Source organism: Diadema antillarum, unplaced genomic scaffold (genome assembly GCF_040938485.1).
Source record: "Diadema antillarum isolate AM-2024a unplaced genomic scaffold, OU_Dant_1.0 seq00000156_RagTag, whole genome shotgun sequence".
Classification (NCBI taxonomy): Eukaryota; Metazoa; Echinodermata; class Echinoidea; order Diadematoida; family Diadematidae; genus Diadema; species Diadema antillarum.
The window spans coordinates 932,841-958,196 of record NW_027271228.1 but is presented as its reverse complement, the minus strand read 5'-3'; the positions used below and the strand labels follow the sequence as shown (position 1 = coordinate 958,196).

General features: G+C 39.6%; 1 protein-coding gene across 1 annotated transcript in view; it reads left to right on the top strand.

Annotated features, from left to right (window-relative positions):
* The window catches only part of LOC139727857 (exostosin-1-like), a 128,113-nt gene extending 103,820 nt beyond the window's left edge, over window positions 1–24,293 (top strand). Inside the window, exons 4-8 of the mRNA XM_071638830.1 lie at window positions 11,447–11,698; window positions 12,800–12,895; window positions 15,007–15,096; window positions 16,293–16,453; window positions 21,838–24,293. Coding sequence (XP_071494931.1) covers window positions 11,447–11,698; window positions 12,800–12,895; window positions 15,007–15,096; window positions 16,293–16,453; window positions 21,838–22,231 — 993 coding nt within the window. The 3' untranslated portion in view covers window positions 22,232–24,293. The remainder of the gene's footprint in view (window positions 1–11,446; window positions 11,699–12,799; window positions 12,896–15,006; window positions 15,097–16,292; window positions 16,454–21,837) is intronic.
* Window positions 24,294–25,356: the final 1,063 nt, after the last annotated feature.

Genomic DNA, 25,356 nt, shown 5'->3' with positions numbered 1-25,356 from the left:
ATTCTGACCCCCTTTTGTTTTTCTTTGTGTGTACTTGAGTGTTTTTCTTCAAAGAGTTTCCAGCAATGGTGTTACCCTGTTCTTCTGATTTTTGTCCCCGCCGAACGAGTTTGAGCAGGGGACTATGAAACGGGCTCCGTACGTGTGTGTGTCTGTGCATCCGTGCGTCCTTCCGTCCGTGCGTCCGTCCGTGCGTCCGTCCGTGTGTGCGTCCGTGTGTGATCAAAATGTTCAATTTGCTACTTCTCTGTCATTTATGAGCCAATTTTGATTCTGTTTGCCATGATAGCACTACATGGGAGCTTTAAAACTTCTACACAGAATTTCAGTTGTGACCTTTGACCTTGACCTTTGACCTATATTGTACATTTTGCTACAAAATGCTACTCCTTCGCCATTTTTAACCCGATTTCGATTCCGTTTGCTTTATGTGATGGCACTAGGTGAGGGCTTCAAAACTTCTACACAGAATTTTGACCTTTGACTTCTTTGACCTTTGACCTTGATTTTTGACCTATATTGTACATTTTGCTACAAAATGCTACTCCTTCGCCATTTCTAACTCGATTTCGATTCCGTTTGCTTTATGTGATGGCACTAGGTGAGGGCTTCAAAACTTCTACACAGAATTTTGACCTTTGATTTCTTTGACCTTTGACCTTGATTTTTGACCTATATTGTACATTTTGCTACAAAATGCTACTCCTTCGCCATTTCTAACCCGATTTCGATTCCGTTTGCTTTATATGATGGCACTAGTTGAGGGCTTCAAAACTTCTACACAGAATTTTGACCTTTGACTTCTTTGACCTTTGACCTTGATTTTTGTCCTATATTGTGCATTTTGCTACAAAATGCTACTCCTTTGCCATTTCTAACCCGATTTCGATTCCGTTTGCTTTATGTGATAGCACTAGATGAGAGCTTCAAAACTTCTACACAGAATTTTGACCTTTGTCTTCTTTGACCTTTGACCTTGATTTTTGACCTATATTGTACATTGGCTACAAAATGCTACTCCTTCGCCATTTCTAACCCAATTTCGATTCCATTTGCTTTATGTGATGGCACTAGGTGAGGGCTTCAAAACTTCTACACAGAATTTTGACCTTTGACTTCTTTGACCTTTGACCTTGATTTTTTACCTATATTGCACATTTTGTTACAAAATGCTACTTCCGGCGGGGACATACAATGTATATTATGCACCGCGTAATTTCTACTTTTCCTTGTTTTGATTGCGTCATTGGCAAGGAATTTCCTGATTTGGAAGAAAATAAGTTCCTGTTTTAAAGTAGTTTTGAATGGGCGTGTTCCTGACCTGCTCCAGTTGTTTATTGAAAATGTTAAATCAAAAAAGAGAGAAATCCAAATTAAGTTACAAATAGTTTGACACATATAAACGAAAATTTTAAGAATAACATTGAGTCATTGCTCAGATCATGTCTAATGTCTTCTTTTCCTTGGTTGTGACAAAGAAGCAAAACTTGGCTGTGTATTTTCTTGTCCTTTTTTTAGCTTTGATTATTCTTTGCCACAACCCAGTGGGTAATTTGATGTAAAATTTAGGTGACAGTTTGGTGCCAATTTCTATCACAGTGGGATCTACAAGTAAGACTAGACTTTGTCTCCTCTGACAACAAGAGGATTCTTGTGAAAACTGTAGTGTTTATATTTGACATTTACATGTACTGAGTAGGGCTTTTCAACCATTATTACTTCATGTATTTGACTTTTACTGTTTTGCATGTTTATTATACCCCCACCACACATAGTGTGAAGGGGGTATATAGGAATCACCGTGATGTTGGTCGGGCGGGCAGCCGGGCGGTCGGGCGGGCGGGCGGGCGGGCGGGCGGCGGTCGGTCGGTCTGTTGCAAAATCTTGCATCGCGAACTCCTCCTACAGTTTTGAAGCAATTTATATGAAACTTTGGGTAAATGATGATATTGAGGTATAGATGTGCAAGACATGTTTTTTGTGTTTATCGGACAATGCGTTGCCATGGTAACCAAAATTTTACCAAAACCTTGTGGATTGAATAACTTCCATAGTATTTAAGCAATCAATTTCAAAATTGGTATCTATGATGATCTATAGGTGTAGTTATGCAAGACACTCTTTGTGTTTGTACATGACAAAGCATTGCCATGGTAACTGCATGTTTTCTTTGAAATCTTGTGGAGTGAGCAACTTCCACAGTTTTGAAGCAATTGAAATCAAATTTGGTAGGCATTATGGCCTTGAGGTATAGATGTGCAAGACATGTTTTTTGCATTTGTCGGACAAAGCATTGCCATGGTAACCATAATTTTACCAAAACCTTGTGGATTGAATAACTTCCACATCATTCAAGCAATTAAGGTCAAATTTAGTATGTATGATGATCAGGAGGTGTAGTTATGCAAGACACAAATGTGTTAATATAAGAAAAATGTGTTGCCATGGTAACCACTCATTTTTGTATAAAATTGAACCATTTAATCTATGAAGGTGAAATTTGGTGTGTATGATGCTCTTTAAGTGTAGTTTTACAAAATGTCCTTTGTATTTGTATTGGACAATGCATTGCCATGGTAACCATTTTTTTTAATCCTGTGGAGTGAACTTCTTCCACAGTTTTCAAGCAATTGAAACCAAATTTGGTAGGCGTTATGGCCCTGAGGTATAGATGTGGAACACATAATCTTTGTGTTTGTCACACAAACCGTTGCCATGGTAACCACAATTTTACCAAAACCTTGCAGTTCGAATAACTTTTCCATCATTCAAGCAATTAAAGTCAAATTTAGTATGTATCATGATCTAGAAGTGTAGTTTTGCAAGACACCAATGTGTTCAGGGATGCCAGTTTTCCGGCAATAGCCGGAATTCCGGCTTTTTCATATTTTGGTGTCCAATTTCCGGCTTCGTGATATTATTTCCGTCTGTGTGGGAAAGCCGGAAAACACGAGAAAGAAACAAAGAAAGAAAGAAAGAAAAACGAAAAAATATGATCATCTAAACTTACTCGACATTCACTTTCACGATTTCCGTAGTATGTTTCGCATATACTTGGGCGTGAGAATATCACAAAACGACTGTCATGCAAAACTAGCGCGATGTTGCTGCTGCTAGCTGGGACATGCAACACGTGCGATGATAGCGATCGAATTCAGTGTGTGTGTTTCTATGCGATGTACTATGTGCGGTCGGTCGCTGTGCATGATTATACTGCGCTCTCGCTATAGCTACAGCGCTGAGACGGTGTGGTGAGTCGATATGAGTCAGGTGAACGAAGCAAAACTACGGATTTTACGGCACTAGGACTTCTTTATTTTTGCTACAAATTCCTTTTTTCCCCTAGAATACGACCACATTATTGTCTGGAAAGCGTTATACCAGCACGTGCGATCGCGATCGAACAACGTGTGGTGTTTCTAGGCGATGTACTATATATGTGCGGTGCATGGATCATGCTGCGCTCTCGCTATAGCTACAGCGCTGAGAGAGTATGGTGAATCGATCGAGTCAGCTGAACGAAGCAAAACTACGGAGTTTACGGCACTAGGACTTCTTTATTTTTGCTACAAATTCATTTCTCTGGATTAGATTTGAGGGAAGAAGAGCCTTCAGAAATGCTCAGATTGCACCAGAGAGCATCTAAGAACCCCAGAGCTTCCAGGGCCCTTGAGCGGGCCCTGGACCCCGGCCGCGGGACTTCGCGCTTTGCGCTCGTGATGTGCGCTTCGCGCACATCAATTTCGTTCACAAAAAAAAATTCCGGCCCAAGAGCAATTTGCCACTGGCATCCCTGTGTGTTAGTTTAAGGAAAATGTGTTGCCATGGTAACCATTCATTTTTTTAAAATCAAAATAAACCACTCAAGCTATGAAGGTCAAATGTTGTGTGTATGATGGTCTTTAAGTGTAGTTAGGCAAAGTGTCCCATGTGTTTGTATCAGACAATTGATGCATTGCCATGGTAACCACACTTTTTACCCAAACCTTGTGGAACCAACTGTTACCATAGCACTCAAGCAACTGTGGTCACATTTCGTTTGTATGATTGCCCTCATGACATCACATACTATAAAGCAACACTAGGGGCGGGGGTATTAATCACCTTCAGTGATAATTCTAGTTTGTGTTTTATTATATTCTTTATATGCGGGTATGTTTGTGAGTAGATATGCATGTGCTGTTGACAGAACTAAATAAATGAATAAATCAATGACCAATGAGCTACAAACTGTAGAACTTGCCTTTCAAAGTCTTAGTAAGGTCTGTTTGTACAACATCAGTCTGTATACATGTCTGTTTGTATGTCCCTTAAGTTAGATCTGTCTTTAAAGTGCCATTCCATGCCAAGTTCAAATTGACTTTGATTATTGAAATAAAATTAGGCAAGCAGAATGTTAGATATTTCATCAAAATCACATATAAGAGGAAAAAAATTGAAATTTCATTTTGAGTTGCAGATGTTTCTGTGAAGAATTCTTGCACCAACTCAAAATCTACATTGTGCCAAGTAGTCAATAGTCACTGCAAACCTTGAAGAGCCTACACATCGTATACTGTTAAAGCTGTTTAGTATTTGGATCTCCCATTTTAGTAGACACCATTGTCCATTGATAATCTGTATGAAGTGTGTACCCATAGTTCCATTTGTGTTTTTGGAGCAAAGATGCAGGTGTCCAAAGTCAAACCAATCTATAGCAAGTCATGTATCTTCGCTGTACCATATTGATATCCCAGACTGAATTACCCCAGATATAGGAAATCTCTGGCCTTCGAACATCTTTCCTTTAAGAGAATTTCAAGACGAAATGAATGTGCCAGACACGTTTCAAGCCTTCCTCGGAAAGCCGAGAAAGCGTGAATTAATGAGAGGCACAGATCCCTCGTAGATAAGACGACCGAGCGTGTCGCAGGGGGGATTTAATGCCTAAATGGAAGTTTAGCTCTTCTTTTTTTTGTCGCCCACGATGCATGACATTCGCACCCTTGCCCCCCCCCCCCCCCCCCCCCCATGTTGACGACGACAAGCAGCAGACTGTTGAGGCAGTGCTATTGCAATCACTATAGAGCTCTTAGAGGAGCGCAGGGAGGAAAAAAAAAACTTGAGCTGAGAGTCTTCTCGTGTGATTATGTCATTGCGGAGTGTTCTCTCATCAGGGCACGACGGATTGAAGAGCGGAATAGCCCGCTGAATGATGACGGACTTGTTGGATAGGAGTATTGAAGGGAGAGGAAAAAGAATGAAACCACACCAACAACCAACCGTGGTGCTTGAAAGACTGGCTATCTTGTCTGTATGCAAGTGCTCATCCAGAAGCCAGAAGTAACCTGGCAGTGATGGTACAGTTGAAATATTGAAAGACACTTCAAGCGCACCTAGTAAATGAATTAAGATGGAAGTCACACTTTTTATTCCATCTGCAAGAGTAATTTGTCTTCAAATTCCTTGCTCCATTTTCCTGTGCAAATATTCGTTCAATTCAATTCAATTCAATTCAGTTCGAACTTTATGTTCACTTTTTTCAATAGAATGTACAAAGAAATATGTGAAATTGGGCATGCATTGTAACATCAGATGATACAGAGGTAGCAATGAATATCATGTTCAATTTCAACACGTCGGGTGCCCGTGCATTGGCCGCTAACGCAATACAAGTTGTATTGCGTTAGCGGCCAATGCACGGGCACCCGACGAACATGTCTATGATCAGTAAAAGAAGAGGCTGAATATATACAAACATATTTATACATTCTGCAAAATAAATGGAGGTACCCTTTCAAAAGACTAGGCTTATACTATGTGGGTACCTCAGAGAGAAGGGGTAAGAGGGGGCAAAGAGTTTACAATGACAAAGAGTGCAGGAAAAGTTGGAAAGTCGAACCAACAAAAAAAAAAACACATCAAATTTTTAAAGAAAAAGGAAGTGGGAAAATAAAGAAACAGAAAATAGGGAGGAAAGAGATGAGACAGTTTTAAAAAAGCCTAGATCAATGGGGAAATTCTTGGAGAAAGCCTTTGAGGTGTTTTTTTAATACAGATAATTGCAATAATGGCAATTCATTACCTGTACATTTTCCTGAAATTGATGGGTGGAAAATGTAGTCTTTGTTTTGGTTTTTTGTGCGTAAAATGTATGCAAGTGTGTGTGTCAGAATGAAGCTATTTCAGTTCATTATACCCCCGCCAAACGAAGTTTGAAGGGGGTATATAGGAATCAGCGGACGGTCGGTCGGGTGGTCGGGCGGTCGGTCGGGCGGTCGGTCGGGCGGTCGGTCGGGCGGTCGGTCGGGCGGTCGGTCCATTGCAAATCTTACGTCGCGAACTACTTCCTCAGTTTTCAACCGATTCCCATAAAACTTGGCACAGATGTGTGCCTTGGGTTGTAGATGTGCAAGACATATTTTTTGACAGTACCCAAAAGTACGTTGCCATGATAACGGCATATTATGGGCAAAAATGGGTACAAATCTTGCGTCGCGAACTCCTCCCACAGTTTTTGATCAATTTTTATGAAATTAGGTACAGATGTTCATCTGAATATGTTAATGTGCAAGACACATATTTCCGCAGTGGCAAAAAGTGCGTTGCCATGGTAACGGCATGTTGTTGGTAAAATATAGGGCAAAATGCTTCATGGCAAAACTGCTTCATCAGTGTTCTTCCAATTCTCATGGAATTCATATTGAATGTTTGTCTTAGGATATAGGTCAGCATGACACATTTCTTGACAGTGACAAAAAGTATGTTGCCATGGTAACAGCTCACATATTATGAGCCAAAATGATGGAAAATTTTGTGTTGCAAACTACTTCCTCAGTTTTTGCCCAATTTCCATGAAACTTGGTACAGATGTGTGCCTTTGGTTGTAGATGTGCAAGACGCATTTTTTGACAGTACCCGAAAGTACGTTGCCATGGTAACGGCATATTAATGGCAGAAGATCAAGGAAAGATCTTGCGGATTTAACTACTTCCTCAGTTTTTTGACCAAAGCTTATGAAATGTGGCACACACCTTGATCTTGGTGGGAAGATGTGGAAGACATATTTTTCAGACGTGTCGGAAGCTGCGTTGCCATGGTAACGGCATATAAATGGCAGAAGATCAAGGAAAGATCTTGCGGATTGAACTACTTCCTCTGTATTCGACTGAAGCTCATGAAATGTGGCACACACATTGGTCTTGGTGGGAAGATGTGCAGACATATTTTTTGGACGTGTCGGAAGCTGCGTTGCCATGGTAACGGCATTTAAATGGCAGAAGATCAAGGAAAGATCGTTCCTTGGGTAAGACTGTTGTCACGGGGCGGGGGTATTAATCACCTTAAGTGATATTTCTAGTTTCTGTCAAGAGTCAACTTCCAAAGTTCTTTTTTTTTTCAGGCTTCATTTATTGCCCTATAGTCACAGTCTGTGTTGTTTTCCCTCTAGCAGCCATGCTGACTATTCATAGGAATTATTCTTTTCTTAGTCTAATTCTGTAAGGACTTCCAAAATTTTTCCACATCTTACTTTAATAGCACTTTCATTTTATGTGTGGTTTATGAAAAGAACACTTTGACTGTCCTTTTCTGCTGCTACAAAGTCATCTAAAATGTTTGTCATACAATGTAGAATGCTAAATATGATTTTGCTTATTCATTATCAGCCCTCTCTGTTAACTCTGACAACAACAACAAAAATGCAATAAAAGCCATGACAAAGAATGACTATCTAGAAGTGTAAGGCTTTGTCAACATAAACCTACATTATACCCTGGGCCTGAGGTTGGGGCTGCCTGATACAATTACTTGTAGCAGCAACTTCACACATTCTGACTTGGGGATGAGGTTGTGGTGTTGGTGGATTAACCCTGTCTGTGCCAGCGGAAGACCCATAATGTGCAATGTCAATGACATCTTAATTTAGCAGCAAAGGGATTATTGATCAGGGCATTCTGTTTTTGTTTTCTTTCTTCCTTTTTTATAGTCTGTGCAAGCAGACTCATACATGTATCATTCATGCTAGAGAATTGATGTGTAGCAACAGGTCTGGGGTTTAAACAGGAAGATGAAATTGTGGTGATGATGGGTTAAACCGCCCGCACCAACGGAAACCTGATAATGTGCAATGTCAACAACAGCTCAATTTAGCAGTCACAAGATTTTAAGTCAGCCCCTTCCCCCCCCCCCCCCTCCCTTTTTCTTTTATCTGATGATACATACAACCCCAGACATGAACATTCATGCTGTTAGTTTATCTTTTTAAAGGTTACACAGCAAGAGCTAAGAATGTTGGTAACACTTTACAGGAAAGTGAGTTGGTGGGATAGCTACATTAGCCTGTGTAGAATGTAAAAAGCATTATATTATCAGGGAGGTGTTAGAGAAGAAGTAACAAGAATGTCTCCTGTGAACCATGCTCCAAGCTGTGGAGGAGGCATTCGCTCTGCGCAGGTGTTGATCAATATTAAAATTGCTTTCACAAAAGAGAGCACTTTTGTTAAAACTGGAAGGATTTGTTCCATACCATATTACCACCAAGTTCCGTACAGGATTTCAACATTTCCACTGAAATACAGATTAAAATTGTTTAGATCAAGAACCCCTTCTTTGATCTCCAAATCCACTCTATGGAAGAGTGGCATGGAGCGTGAAACATCACAGCCAGAGAAATGCAAAGAATTTGATTGTCATGCTAAGCATTAAATTGTCATGCCATATAACGTATGCACAGATTTGCACAATTGCAAAGATATTTAACTCCTTTAATACCTCCCTGATATTACAGGCATAACATGACAAATTATCACAGATGTAGCACTCACAAGATGGTTACCCAGCATTCTATGTGTCATGCTCAGGCAGATACTATATAGCTGATATGCTGGGCTAAAGTATGAGGTTTTCTGTCTCAATATCAAGGTCATGAATGGTCATGTGTACTTTTCTTCTGTGATACAAGGTACTCGCAATTAGAATGGTATTGTTCTGGCAGTAGAAGAAACAATACAGGGATTAGGCCTATATGAATCGAGAAAGTTAGGGCTAGTTTCATATCGTATAGGTCTACTAGCTTTGTCCTAGCATTGTATACAAATCCTGTGGGGGGATGCCAGAACTATTAGTCACCCCTGCTGTTTGTTTATATCTTGTTTTTGTTCTTCTTCTTCTATAACAAGATTGTTTATAATCCAGGTTTCAAAGGAAAATGGTAATTCAAATCCCCCATGCATTTTTGTGCTTACTATGTCCCAGAAGTTATAAAGAATACCACCCAACAAAAAAAAAAAGGAAAAACACAATGGCAAAGTATTTTGATAGAGGTAGTATATATCTTAAATCATGCAGAGAATTTCTGTGGGTCAGCCAGTATGAACACACCTTCTTCTATATCAGTTTAGTTGTCATAGTATTGCTCATTGGTCTTCACAATTAGTCTACTCCCATTCATTTTACTTCACATCACACAAGCGAGAAGGAGGAAGTTGTTCTACAAGTTGCTTACAAAGGCTTTTGAAGGACAGCAGATCACTCCATGTTGTTGTTTTTGTTTTTTCAAGTTACTGTAGGTCTACCGGTGTGAACGTGCCTTTTTCTTTTTCTTTTTCTTTTTTACCTGGTCAATGACATTACTTGACTGCAATGACCAGTTTCCTTCTGATTTGGAGATAAGCAGAGCGCGCTAACACAATCACTCAATGAAGCCGCCACTTTGTCATGGTAACCGCTTCAAACTGGGCGTACAAAAGGTCAAAGAGAGACAGAGAGATAGAGAAAGAGAAAGAGAGAGAGGGAGAGAGAGATGTGGATCCAAACTGTCATCTTGGTCTGTTTGCAGCTTCTCATTAGTAGTGCAGTCTGGGAATTGTGTATGTGTGTTCATGAAAGATAATGATAAGCAACCATTCAAATCACATATTCTGTATTTCAGTTTAAAAAGAAAAAAAGTGAGCATAGTGAGCATGCAGTGTTGAGTATACTCTTGTCTGTCTCTTAAATCTCTTTTAATGGGCTTGTCTCTCAGTGAGAAAAGCTCATCAGATGACCTTAAGTCACTTTCCAGTCACTTCTTACTACAGATTCTGCCTCAGCGTGACACACAGCAAATCATTAAATCATTCCCTCACACCCTCACCTTGCGGCTCAGAAATGAGCAATGAAAGCTCCTGCTATTTTCTTCTTTTACTGTTAGCAGTACTCCTGGGGTTGGAAATGTCTCCTAGTCATTGGAACAACCAAAAAAAAAGAAGACTTGAACAAGCTGTAGAAATGTCATGTATACAGTCAAACCTGCCTTAGCGGCCACCTCTCTATAGCGGCCACCTGTCTACAGCGGCCACTGAAAAATCCCCCCGAGAGAAAAGCCATGTTAAAGACCCTGTGTATAGCGGCCACCTGTCTAACGCGGCCAGCGGCCACAAATTTTGTTTCCCGCGGTAGATTTTAACCTGTCTATAGCGGCCAAAAACCCGATGGAGCCGTAGCCGAGCCGATAATTCAGCGTGTTTTTCTACTTTTTAGCCGTGCCAATCATTCCTAGGCAACGTTCAGTGATCGCTACCGCTGCATTCATCACTTATTCAGTCACAATAATGCACTAGTGTTAAGCTTTCTTCATGACTGTGCACATGCTACATGTATACTACTGTGCAACAATTTCATAAACACCGGCATTGTTCTATGCATGATACACACGTGTGCATACGTACACACATACATGTACATGTAAGTATTAATTTTATAGATGTACATGTATACAACAATGATACATGTACATGTAGGCAATGCACACAAAGTTGGATTACCTGTCTATAGCGGCCACCTGTCTATAACGGCCACTTTTCCCGTATCCCTTGGGTGGCCGCTATAGACAGGTTTGACTGTATATATATATATATATATATATATATATATATATATATATATATACATATATTGTAATCTTTAACATGAGAGTTTTGCAGCAAAATGTATGTATTCAAATTCATGAAATTTTTCCGTCAAGATGTTTTCATTGCAACTGATTGACAAATTGCCCTACATCGACATAAATAAGCACTGAATTGATCAGTGTTTTAGTAGTAGCTATGATAAAAACATCATGGGCGTACTACTCGGGCAGGATTCAAACCTACAACCTCCTGATCATGAATGTATGTATGTATGTATGTATGTATGTATTGTGTGTATTGTGTGTGTGTATATGTATGTATGTATTGTCAATAACTTCATCATGGGGAATGCAGGCACAAGTGGACTTCACCATTCGGAAATACAGTCGAATGCTATGAAGACGTGATCCTCTTGTATAGAATGATAAAACTAATAGTACAGTAGTTCACCCATCAGAACAAAAAAGTACCAGTATAACCTTGCACTTGGCTATAATGAGGATGATAAAACATTTTCTTTCGCTCTCTCTTTTCCCCTTCTTTTATATAATTCTTTCTGGTCTCCATCTTTGCAGATTATTCGTGAGAGAGTAGAGAGGCACCTTGCCCGACCCAGCTACATCTGGAACCACCACCCGGGGGCACTCTCCATCTTCACCGAGTACTCCACCAACCTGCAGTCCTTCCCATTTTACGCCCGCAGCACTGGAACTCCGCCCGCCGCCAAGTTCTCCGCCCTGGTACTGGTGCAGACCGCGCCCACGTCCATCTCCGCGCCGCTCATGAGGCTCCTGGCCAACGTGGGCAAGTCAGCTTTCGCCCACCAGGTGGGTTTGGGGCGATAGGCAGTCACTGTGGCGGTGGATGTGAGGGTGTGAATTTAAGCCTGTAGAGATGACAGAAAAGGGTGCTGAAAACGAGAGTGAACTGTAGTGATCACCATGTAAAAACTTGAAGTCTAAGATCAGGTTGTTGACCTTTCTCATTTCTCTCTCTTAAGAAGGGGTCTTTAAGAGAGAGCAATCAAGAAAAGTAAAGCAGTCATACCAAGTGTATGAGGGTTAAAGTGCATGATAAACTTTGGATAGTTTTAGAATTTTTTGTATCAATCTATAATGTGAAAGCCCTGTTTTTTTTTATAAAGAGTTATAATTGATTATATAATAAGACCTAGTTGATTTCTGTCATAAGTCTGTGGCAGCCTGTGTGGTAAAGAAATTTAAAGTCAATTATATCTTTTGATAAAATGGGGCCAAAGTCTTGTTCAGTTGATATTTTTTGTATTTCTGGATTTTATTGATCAGATCAAAAAACATTGTGCTTTTTCTTAAGTCATATGACATATACATTTTTGACATCACAAAACCAACATTTGATAGCAGTCAATGATAGTAAAATTACCAGGCGTCTGATCCTTTTTTGGAATATAATTTTTGTTCAGTTGATATGCTGTGAATGGTTGATAAGACCACCGATGGGATGTCCTGTGTTGTAAGGTCTCTGTCTACATTTGTCTGTGATTGGATTGTTGCCAGTATTTGTGAGGTGTATATGGAGCTCTTTTTTTTTGTAAGTCTTCAACGTGGAATAGAAGTTGTCAGCCTATGAATGTAACTTGTTTTCTGGTCCCTACACATATTCACCCATTGCAGAAGATTGGGTAAATGGACACATAATGTCATGAAATTGCCAGTGAGACAAAGTCATAAAAGTTTCATGAGGGAAGCCATGTTTGTTGTGCCTCAAATACTTTTCATGAAGCAGGAGGTACAACGCACTTTCCTTTACTTTTTTTGGCACATGTACAATATACATTGTACACCTGTCTTCCCTAGCCAAGCGTGAGAGAACATGAAATATTTTAGACAAAGTCACTCCATTCTGTGGCTCCGTTCCAACTAACTCAATGTCTGTGCTTGTTTGGACAGATTGTAGTATTATGGCAAGTGGACAAGCCGCTTCCGCCCAAGTCGAGATGGCCCAAGTTAGCCGTACCACTCACCGTCATCGAGGGGGACCTGAGGGTAAGTTTGTTGGGCCAGACTGCCACCCCATGACAGCGGCAGCAGGAGCTACACTGTATATATCAAAATAGATATGTTCCACCGGACATGAGATCATACATATTCAGGAAGTCTTCAGTTTTTGTTATTACATCATACTGTCAAAGAACGCTACATACATTCATGAAGTTTTGATTATTACATTTGTCTGTGAGAGGATGTGTCAGAGATATCACACACATGCGTGAAGACTCTAGCAGTGGAAAAAGTAGGAGGAGCATGTAATTGATAACAGAAATCATGTTTTGTACATTATTTATGCTTAAAAATATATTAAGGCAATATATCACACATTTTGAGCACAAGCTTTTTCTTGTTGAATAGAAGTAAAGAACTTGTTTGTGAGAACAACAAAAATAACAAAAAGACCTGGGAAGCAAGCACAGATAGGAAATTGGAGGATGGATGATGACTGCATCTGTTCTGTCACCATGGTAACCACTATTTCACATCAGGAATTCTCATCCCAATTTTGTTTGGGTTTTGGGGGCGGGGTTTGTTTGAGGTTGCAATTGATGGAGCTGGGAGGTAGGAGACAAAAAGAGACTGATTAACATTGTTGTTGTCTCTGAAACAGTTGGCAGTCCCTTGGGGGGAAGAGATTTTGAAATGTATTGCACAAGACTTGCCAAGGTTGTTCTCATCCCGCTGGCTCAGAAATCAGGATGTCCTCCCATCACCGCGGCAACATGCTCCTGCACTTTTTTTTTAATAGAGCAATAGGTTACATGCATGCTTCAGTCTTACAGCAATAGGGGAAGCACTAAATTTGGCATAGTTTTTGCATGGTGGTTTGGTTTTTTTTTTACCGTGAGCCCGACAGCTGTAGAGGAGTAAAAGCTAGTGCTTGTATTTTGTTGTTGTTGTTGTTTGTTTTTTTTTTTTTGGAGGGGGGGATGGGGAACAAACAAAATGATGCGACACAATATTTTCACCAGTTATCGGCCCTCATGGTTTTTATTAAAATCTTTTGCAGTATTTAAAGTGTCATGATGTGGATGTAGAGAGAGAAAAAAAGGTTGACAGTATACAGTAACAGTGGAACATTTCATGAATCCCTTTTTGAAGCAAGCTTTGTTCTTTTAGTACAAGGCTTGATTACTTTGTACATGCACAATGTGTGTATTGTGTATAATTTGGGTTGAAAGTTCAGTGAACCGTGCCATGTAGATTCACAGTGATGTCAGTCATTGTCATGAGGTTTCCATTTGCTATGCTACCTCTTACACCAAAATGCTCTTTGTTAGATCCTCCTAGGTACACTGGGGATGTTTTCCTTTCCTGTAATTGTTTCAAAGCAAGTTCTTGAAATCAAGAGTTTTGAAAATGATGTGGTGTGTTTTAGAGTGATATGCCAGTTCAAAGGTTCATTCTGTGCATGAGCAGATAAAGTTCATGTGAGAAAAAAAAAATGACATGATGATGCACAGAGTTGTAATGAGCAATGTCACAGGTAGCGCCTAAATGGTTCTTATATTGCAGTAAAAGAACATTCCAAACATTCGGGGAACTTCGTAACATAGGCATGTTGGATTATGTAAGTGGGTGATATATAGATTTACAACTGTTTTGTTCCATGGTTTAAAATTCAGGGTCATTTGAACCATCACTATTCAACTTTGAACTGGGCTATTGGGCAGTCTTAATGGAAAGTGATTTCTATAGACCTGCCTCTTTAAATGAAGCTATGCTAATTATTCTAAATGTATCTTACACAATATTCAATATCTATCCAACAAAAAAAAATGATTGTAATTTTTATCACATTTCTTTTTCTTCAGATTTCATATTTTTTTAGATTGTCATATTGCCTCTGATGACGATTCCTCTCTTGACTCCATAACACAATATTCAATACATTGTGTAGACAAACACTTTCATGTGCATTTTAGGTTCATGAATCTTGGCTCCCTGCATAATTCACAAAAGTTTCATGCTGGTGAAAATTTGTAGCTTTACAGCATTATACTTTGGTTGATTCCGAGAGAGATAATTTGATAGGCATTGTGAATGAAGATTTACTCAACCTAGTTCTCTCTCCTCTCTGTCTACCCTTCCTCCGTCTCCTCCAGTCGCTGAGCAGTCGATTCGCTCCCAACTCAGTCATTGAGATGGATGCCATCCTCAGCCTCGACGAGGATGCACAACTCACCACCGATGAGGTAAGTCGGGTCGCCATGGCGACGATGCTGCGAGTGCATCGTGTTTCACAATAAAAAGGGGCGAGGGCTCACGAAGCCCATCATGAGAGGAGGTAAAAAGTCCCATTAGAATGATTTTACATGAGTTAATGTTCTCCTCCTTCTTTGTACGCTGTGATTATTGTTAATTTACCTTTTCACTGTAGATCTCTTTTCCTCAATTTGCTGTATTCAAATTCAGATGTGCAGCTATAGACTGTTGCACTTTTTCTGTGTCTGCCTATCTAGTCACTTAATGTGATGTGTGTCTGTAATATACAGACAAGGATGAAGTTTGGAAATGGTTCGAGAAAATGGTAGTATATTTATAAAGTAAATATTGTACACGTTGAGGAAAGGGTCATTATCGAAGTGTATATTAAAAGTGAACATTCATAGCAAGGTGGAATGTGTACCTGAACACCGTGGAAACACAAATTCAGACCAAGATGTCAAACCTATTCCCACATTTTGGTGGAATTTGTTTTTCAGAACATGCAATTTCTCATCATGGGTTTTTAGTTAGTACTTTCTAGAACATCTGGTACATTACCAGATATCAAACATCTAATACTAATGTGACAGATAGTCAAATATAGGAAACATTGTTCAGTTGTGTCAGGAATTTTCACTTGAAGAACCTGTTTCAGTTGTTTCTGTAGTCATTCTTCATGCATCTTTATTGTACCTCCATTCATTTTGGAGTGTTGTAAACCTCAGAGATCACATTTCATGCAGGCAATGCAGTGAAATAGTGGCACATTTTCATGCAATATTGGTAACGAAAACAGGAACATTTTCCACTTGCAGATTTATGTATGTATGTTTTGAATTTCACCTTGAATTGATTTAATTGTTGCACTTAAAAGAATTTGTGATATTGGAAATAAGATTTGATGAGAATTGCATTGAAGTGATTTGAGATATATTTTGTACAGGCTTCTCTCACCTGGTGACACGATATTTTCGCATGGGACAATTGCTCTGGTCTTATTTTCTCCACATGGGGCTTTAGATTTAGATGTATGTGAGAATTAGGATTAGGATGAGAGTTATGCTTGTGGGTAGAATTTATATTTGGCTTTTAATAGTGTGCTGATATTTCATGGAAGCAATTGTTGTAGGAGCAAATGTCTTGGAACCCTCTCACCTAGCAACTAACATATCCTGTTCCACAGGTGGATTTTGCCTTCACCACGTGGCAGACCTTTCCAGATAGACTGGTGGGGTACCCAGCCCGAAACCACTTCTGGGACCAGGCCAAGGCCCGCTGGGGCTACTCCTCCAAATGGACCAATGAGTACTCCATGGTGCTCACAGGGGCAGCTTTCTATCACAGGTGAGCGCAGCATGACATGATAGCACACATCAAAGGCATGCATGCATGGAGAAATTAGTACCACTTTGATACCGTCATTTTGTTCATGGCCCCTTAAGGCAATTTCAGAACGTCGCTCAATTTTTATTAGCAGTCGGTACACTCTGGTCAAGAGAAAAGTTATCGTTGATTCTGTGCATAGCGAACTCAACAGAATGGAGAATTTTATTTGTGCGTGCTAGGGATGAGGTTATCTGAGTGAGGCTAAGTAGCCTTATATGTTTCATCTAGTTAATTTACTGCTTTGGTAAAGCTGTATAGAAACAGTTTCATGTTTGTAGACATACACGTAATGCTCTTCCTCTGATGCTATTCACGATGCAGAAGGAACCAAGACATTAAGTATCAACCACCAGTCCTTGGCAGAAATTATATTATCTGATATGGTGTCACTGCTTGCTCTGTAACCATATTGATCCGTGCTGCATTAAGTCACATGATTGCATCATGACCAATCATCAGCCAGTAACTATGTAGACCACTTAATATCATAGCATATGACTTGACTGGTATCATGCTGTTTATGTCTTTGGTTTCACTTTCAAAGCAGTTCGGCAACATCATAAATGCATTTGTAGTAAATTCAAGAAATCCTCCAGAAAAGTCATTAAATAATCTTCTGAGAACAATGAAGAGTGAGGCTGAAGGGCATGGTCAGACGAGCAAAAGATTGAGAAGTTTAAGATTGCGAAGTCTCAGCAATCTTTTGTCATCTGGTCACACTGGCAGAAGATCAAGAATTTGGCGGGGCTGGCATAAGGGGGAAAAATCCGTAGATGGAGCGTGAAGTTTTGTGTCACACTGGCAAAACTACTTGATCTTAAAGATTGTGATCTTCAACTTCTTGATCTTTTGCCAATCTGACCGCATGTAGCGAAACCCTTCTCCCCCCCCCCCCCCCCCAAAAAAAAAAAAGAGAATGAAGTGGTGTTTTTGGTCACATTTCAAATCCTCTGAAAATATCACAATTTTTATCCTGAAGCCATCCCTGCAACCCCCGCCCCTCTTCTTCAGTTTCAAATCGTTCAACACTAACCCTTGTCTCACACAGGGCACCAAGCGGGTCAAATGGGGCCTCAGAATCCACTACCATTTCTTCCTTTTACACTCATCTCACTAAACTGTGATAAATAAACAGATCAGTGGAGGAGAGGGTGGGTGAGAGGGAGAGGGATTCAACTTACCCTCACAGTCTGTCGTAGCTCAACATACAGTTAGGGGGAAACACACACACCTTAAAGCACATGCAAGAAAGTATAAGCGAAAGAAGTTATTTTGTAGAATAGTGGAATGATATGTTTCTTATGGTCAACAAAGAAACAGCTCTACGTTGTATTTTTATTGAAATTTTCACACACATAAAAAGGAACAAGGTTTTAACTTAACACATATTGCCAACAGAATGTGGATTATATTCACACAAAACAATCTTCCCTATGCAAATTTCACTATTGCTAAATCATCAGCTGTGGGGTTATTTGTGATGAAAGTTATAATTTTTCCCTCTTGAATTTATGTTAGAAAGAAAGTTTTTGCTTTCATTTGTGAGTAAAGAGACTGGCTTATAAGATAACCGTCCTCATGATTTCATCTCACATTAATATTTCAGTGTTGCATGGTGAGAAGACAAGTCATTTGTAACTAGAGAAGTACTTTGAGAGTGCAGATCTCTGCCAAGCAGTTCATTTCCACCACTGGTCTTGTTCTTCCATAGAGATCAGTGATATCCACCCATACGCATGCTGAAAATTGCCCCATTTCCCAATATAGAAGCCTTTTGTTATGTCATCAACTTCCAGCGTTGTAGCACGCCTTGCCCTAGTAGAAACCAGAGCACCCACTGCAGTGAGCGTATGCAAACCTCAGAAAAATGCGTAGCTTGAACTCAAGTTCATTGACCCTATCTGCCAAAATATCCAAAATCCTTCATAAAATCCATAAATATTTCCTGATCACTACCAAAATTTAATCATCTCTGTTCCCTCAACCTTTCCTGTAAGTTTCATCTAAATCCATTTCACAACTTATTGAATTATTTTGCACACAGACAGACAAACAAACCAAGAAACAAACCAACACAGATTAAAACATAACCTCCTCCCTTGGCAGAGGTAATCATTATTTTCATTTAATACCAGACATGGTACAGGGAGCTTCAAGCCCATTGACACACTGTTAGGCACAGAGAAGGTGTAGGATATATGTAGGTGGATGATAGGATACTTGTAGGTCAAGGTCAAGAATCAGAGCACAGATTGATGGTGTTAAAGGGAATGGTCAGATCGGTCTCATATTGCACCGGTGGGGAATAGCCATGAAGAGGAAGTGTTATGGGGGTGTGAGTATCGCTCTTTATGTGAGAGGGAAGGTCACCAGGAAAGGAATTGGTATTTTCCTTCCCCTACGAAATAGGAAGTCACTTAATTTCCTTCCCTCACAGAGTAGGAACCTAGTTCTTTTAAATACCTCTCTCCTCTTGACTTTTCCATATTTGCAAGGGCATTTTCCTTCCAAAAAATTGTTTGATAGCGTACAAAAGTACAATAATGTTGACAAAAAGTAGCTGTAGAAGTAATGGTATTGATGATGATGATGATGATGATGATGATGACTTTAGTAAAGGTCATGGTGATGTTGATATAATTAGTGGTATGAGTATTAGTACTAATATTAATCGTGTCAATACAGTCATTGTTATCATCATTATCACTACTGCTACTACTGCAACTACTAGCATCATCATGGTGCTATTTTGGTGGGTTCAAAAATTATTGTACAGTTATACTTGCCTTTAATGAGTGCAACTCCCCCCCCCCCCCTCCAAAAAAAAAAAAAAAAAAAAGAAGTTAAGAAGAATAAAAGTCACATGATGACTCTAAAATCTGTATGATATCTTTGGATAAATTGTTTTGAAATGTTATCCAAGTTACCTGTCCCTCTTTGAGCAATTCTTGGTCAAATTGAATTGTATGATGGGGAAGGGGTAGGAGCACCATACTACCCCACTACCAGCATGTAATTAAAGTAGGTATTTTTACCTCTTTTTGATGTAACCCTATAAATTGATGCTACCATGCCAAGAGGGTTTGATGAAAGATCCACTTTTATAGTTGGCAGCCTTTGTCACTCCTCTCTTGTTCTTTTTTCATTGTGATATTTAGGGCAATGTCAACTGTTGCTTTTTTACAGTACTCTTTGCTGTTTTTTGTTGTTTTTTTTCAAACAAAATACTGCAGGTTTCATGGAAAATACTGTTTTCCCCAAATTACATTACTCTACATTTCTATAGCTGGAAATGTAAAAATACTGTTTTTCCACACACACAAAAAAATTGCAACTTTTTAGTTCTCAGAATATTCCATTGCTGTTTGCGAGGTTGGCATCCCTGTATCTGTAGAAGTACCGTAATACAATACATGCCTGGTTTTCCTAGGTGATAGGTGAACACCAATAGCAACAAAACCTTTCAACATTTTTTCTCATTACCCCATCCCTTGCAGAAATGTAAAGTGATGTTACCTGGGTACACCAATTCAAACTCTTGGTATACAAGAAACATGAAAACAAATGAATCTCCGCACATACAACCAGAAAACAGTCTGCGCAGCAGTGTTTTACCATTATAGGGAGTTCTATAGAGTAAGAAAACTTCCTCGAATTAACGTACAATCAAAAAATGCATGCATTAGCTAAGTTGTTTATCCAGCTGTAGTCACACATTAAAGTAGAGTAGAGTGTGTGAGTTCCATTTGTAGTCTTCGTTCTCATGTACTGTAAACGTCAATATTTTCGCGCGATTAATTTTTCGCGCTGAGCGGCTCAAAAACGTATTCGCGGGTTCTTAAATTCGCGCTCCGCAGCAGGTTACTTTACGGTAGTACACATTCACTGCTTTCATCCAAAGCCTCTGCTACATAGCTTGCTATGCCAGCGTACGACAAGCGACGTAGCGAGCGGCTCGACTGCGAGTACAAGCACTCAAATACGTAGTACAGCTGTGACTGTAGTACCGTAGTCACGGGGGAATGTAGCATCGGTGCGTGCGGTGCACACATGCATGCTACAGTACACAGCAATCTATCGTATCTTCGCACAGTACTAGTAGCGTAAACATGCCTGTACATTGTACTACGTAGCAGTATCATCGATGAAGCGCACACAATTCATCCTGTTCAAAATGTGCATAGAAAATTGTGAAGAAATATTTGCGCGTTTTTGAATTCGCGCTAGCTGAACGTAGCGCGAAATCCGTGAAAATTAATGTACCGCGAAAATTTCCACGTTTACAGTACCAGAAAACTGCTTTTCTCGGTTTATGCAAGGAGCAACACTGATGGCTTACCCAACTTATAAAACTCTACACTACGGTTTTACACTAAGTGTCTGCACTAAAAGTTTGTGCTGAATGTTGACACCGAGGATTTACACTAAAAGTCTACACCCTGATGAAGCAAAAAAGACAGAATAAACTCAACACTCATTGCTTTGATGCTTTGAATACAGAGGCACATAGATTCTAGGAAAGCCACAATATCACTTGGGGAGGAAGTTTGGATATCTGGCATGAGTTGTTATTTGTTGTTTCAGTAATGGTAAGTGTTTATTCATCCTGGAAATGAGATAGTAAGACAAGTTTTGCATTCTGTCAAATGGACAGGTTTACAAACTACTTCTTAAGCATTGTGTTATGAGTCATCACAGTCACATGAGCTGCCGGTGTGGCCATCGTCAATCTCAATCTTGAAACTGTAGTAGTACTAACAGTTGCAGTGTCAGTCTAGTCGAATAGAATAAAACTTTGTGATACCTTTGAAGGGATGATAATACTAAAAAGCAATATTCTTGCTATGTGCACTCACAATGCACAATACACACACGACCTTCACACAGACTTGCGAGGTCCCCTGATTCTGGACAGTACTCCCTGAAAAATGAACTATTTTGTCATGTTCTGACAGAAGAATGATATTCCTGTATTTTGTATATAGCATTACCAAATGAGATGCATGTAACACACAAGTACCTCTCTGATAGCTCTTTAGTTCCTTCCTGATGTATGAATGCTGTATACTCTGTCTTCACTTCAGCTGAGGTCTTGAGGGTAGATTCCAACTACCGAAGTGTAAATAATAAAATTGATATGGATTTGTAAGTCCTGCTCCATCTGATATCATCGGTAACCCTCTCTGTGTATCGCTTATATAATAAATGTCTCAACGATTCAAGTTCACCCTTTGAAATCCTTTTATCAGCACATTGAAGTTGCCATTTGGTGCTTCTGTTGGAATATATCATTTTACTTGACACTAATAAATGACATGTTTGATTTTTCTGTGTCCACCCAGATATTACCACTATCTCTTCACACACATGCTGCCCTCATCGTTGCGCAAGCATGTAGACACCACCAACAACTGCGAGGACATCCTCATGAACTTTCTCGTGGCGCAGGTCACGCAGCTGCCGCCCATCAAGGTCACGCAGCGCAAGCAGTACCGCGACACCATGCTGGCCTCAGCGGTGGCAGCGTCGACGTCGCTGGCGACCAACAAGTGGCTGAGCGCTGAGCACTTCCACCAGCGGCAGGAGTGCATGAACTATTTCACCACAGTGCTAGGCAAGATGCCCCTGATTCGGTCCCAGATGAGACTGGACCCGGTCCTCTACAAAGACTACGTCTCAAATTTGAGAAAACGTTACCGCCAAATTGAGATGGTAGATCCCAAACCAAGGACGTGAAGGCCTGAATCGTAATGCCACATCCATGCATTACCTTTCTTACCATTGTATGAGCGACAGAAAAGAAAACGAAAAAAAAAGTACTAACCTATTTAGTACCCAGCTGGATTGCCTGTGTGAAGCTCAACAGCTGTGTTGGTGTGTGGAGAGAAGTGATGAGGAATATCCGCCACACACCATTTCCAGTGTGTGGGACCGCAGTGCCGTGCACCGGAATCATTTCTTGGAAGCAACCTCCAATCTCTCAGCCATGTAATACAGCGCGTGCATCTTCTTCAACTGCATCGCTCAGCACACTGTCCCTATCACATCAGCAAATTCCCAGAGTTCCAGGGAAGTCACATACAACCAGCAATCACTGACCACAAAGAGTTTTTCATCAAATACATGTGTATGTGTGATTTCTCAACAAATATAGGTCAGTGGTCTTCATCCTCTCCAGTAACTTGAGGTGCAGATTTATAACAACTTGGTTTTACAATTTTGTCAAATTTTGCACATACCACTGGTATCATTGTTGTCATGACAACCCCTCAGCTTACCTTGTTGTTTGCCTGACCAACCGACAGAAGTCTCCCATGGGAATTAAGTTAAAAGACGTGGATAAAAAGAGAGTATTAACTCACCAGAAATCATGTAGTTAGACCCTGAATCATCTTCAAGTTTACATACCTACATCATGAAGTGGACTTCATTTAAACATCTTTTGAAATGGTTGATGTACTAACCTTAACACTGCAAGTGATGAATCATTGCTGAACTTGAAAATCTGAAGTTCATTTGACTTTTCCCATATCTAGGCTTTCTCCCCAAATGTGAACATGAAGATTTGTTTTTAAACTTTGAATATATTAAGTTGTACAAAAAGGATCAAAGACTGACAAATTAGAGACTAACAATATCAGCGGCTTTATATTTTTTTGTTTTTGACACAAGTGGAAGTACCCTTGTAGATCTTGATTCGATGCTGTTGCTTTCTCCTTCTGTATTTGACTCAAACGGAGGTATTATTTCGGCTGTAGATTTGACGTTGAATTGTTGATGTATCACTGCTGTTCCTGGAACGCCAAAGATAACTGAAGTCATCTCAATGACAGCATAGACAGAGTATTTTTTAACGAGATGTAAATTATTCGTGCACTATAAAGACTAGAAGAGATATCGAAACTATTGTGTGTTTGTGTGTGAGTGTGTGAAGAGCTAGAGATGAGAAGAATCCACATCTTCGCTATCTCTTATTGGTCAATTATGTGTGTATAGAACTACCAGATGGATGTGATGTACAGGATAAGACTTCAGAATTCTATTTTTTGGACAAAAAGGAAGAAATAAAAAATATGAGAGATGAAAGGAGACATTTTGTAAAGCAGATATTACGTTTCCTTCTTGTAGAAACAAAATGAGGGGACTGAAATGTAGACACGTGTATGGCGCATTTCCATAAATTTCAGATGGCCAATTTGGATGTTGGTGATCAAGAGTGGGCATACCGATCGGGGGTGATTGTAGCAGAGAGGGGAAACACTGCTTCATTGGAATCATGCTCTGATGAACCTTGTAATTGCTTATTTGCTTTAATGTATGCTTGTCACTTTTTTTTTCCTTTAATCATACTGTTGAATATGCAAGCCAGAGAAAAAAAAGGAGTGAGATTATATTTTATGAAAACAGAGTATTTGGTGCAAATCTGTACAGCTGAAAATGAGATTGAACCTAGGGTGTATCATGCAAACATTCTCCACGACATCTTGGATCTGCGAAGATGTTCAGTATTTGTGGATTATCTTGTGAAGAGTTACTCATTATTCTTGGAGAATACATGATCCATGAATGATATTCATTCAAATGCAAGGTCACAAAAAGGGTCAACATGCTTGAGAAAAGCTGTCAAGCAGTAGTGTAGTGAATTATGCAAACAATTTGAAAAAGAAATTATAATCAGTGTGTCCTACTCTCTAGTCCACCTCCAAGTTCGTCCAAAGTCGCTTTGATGTAGTTATGTTTCACATGAAAGTAATGTATGATTATTTTGTTGATTTGTCATGAAGGTTTGATTGCAAATTTCATCTATGTTGACTTGAACTGGCTATGTCCATAACAATAGTTAGCTTTGCAGCAGGTTCACACGCCACAGTTTGACTATGTTGTCTAGAATGTGCTCATTTCTTATTTGTAACTTGTATGTACACTGTATTGGTATCACCTGAATGTGCACATTTATTTTGTATTTTCTTTCATAAATGTCCCTCCAGCATGAATTTTGTGTATTTCCTTCTTATAGCTTGTTTTACCTAACAAACAGTGGACCACATGATCTTGTGAGAGGATAATTTGTTATACTCTGTGGGGGAATTGTGGCAAATTCTATCATTAAAAAATTGGTGGCTATCGTATGCTGTACATTACAAATCCATTAGAGTTGTGTGACATCAAGTACATGGCATCCGTTCTGTATTGTAATTTAATGCATGGTGGGTTTTTTCTTTCTCACAGATGCCTTTACAGTTCATCAAAAGGAGGGCATATGAATGCAATTTAAAGCAGAAGACATTTCAGTAAATTATTGTATGGTGATATTTATTCTTCTAATATTACAACACAGTCTGTTCTCATATCTTCCAAGTTTGAATTGCCAACTCTCAGATTAAGTGATTTTATGTCACATAACAAGAGTGAACACATACAATTTGTAGATGTATTAACATCAGATATTTGCATCTGCCCTGCTTCCCAATGCTTTGAAATTCTCCACCGTAAAGTCTGCATGTAGAGTTGAAAAGTGCACATACCTAACAACATGTTTCTCGTAAAGTCTTCATGATTGCTCTGCCACTTCTCCTAAAGGTTATAATGATAATGGTGGTGATGATGATGATGATGGTGGTGGTGATAGTAATGATAAAAATTATAATGATAATGACCATAATCATGATGGTAGTATTAATAACAATAACAATAACAACTACAACTACAACAAATGGATGTGCGGCATATAAGGAACACATGGAAATGAGAGAATTTGTTCATGAAAATAGTTTATCTCCATGGTAACAAAACATTTCACCCAAAACCTGCCTGTTACACAGCTTTTTTCATCTTTTAATGACTTCTGCTGGTAGGTTTGT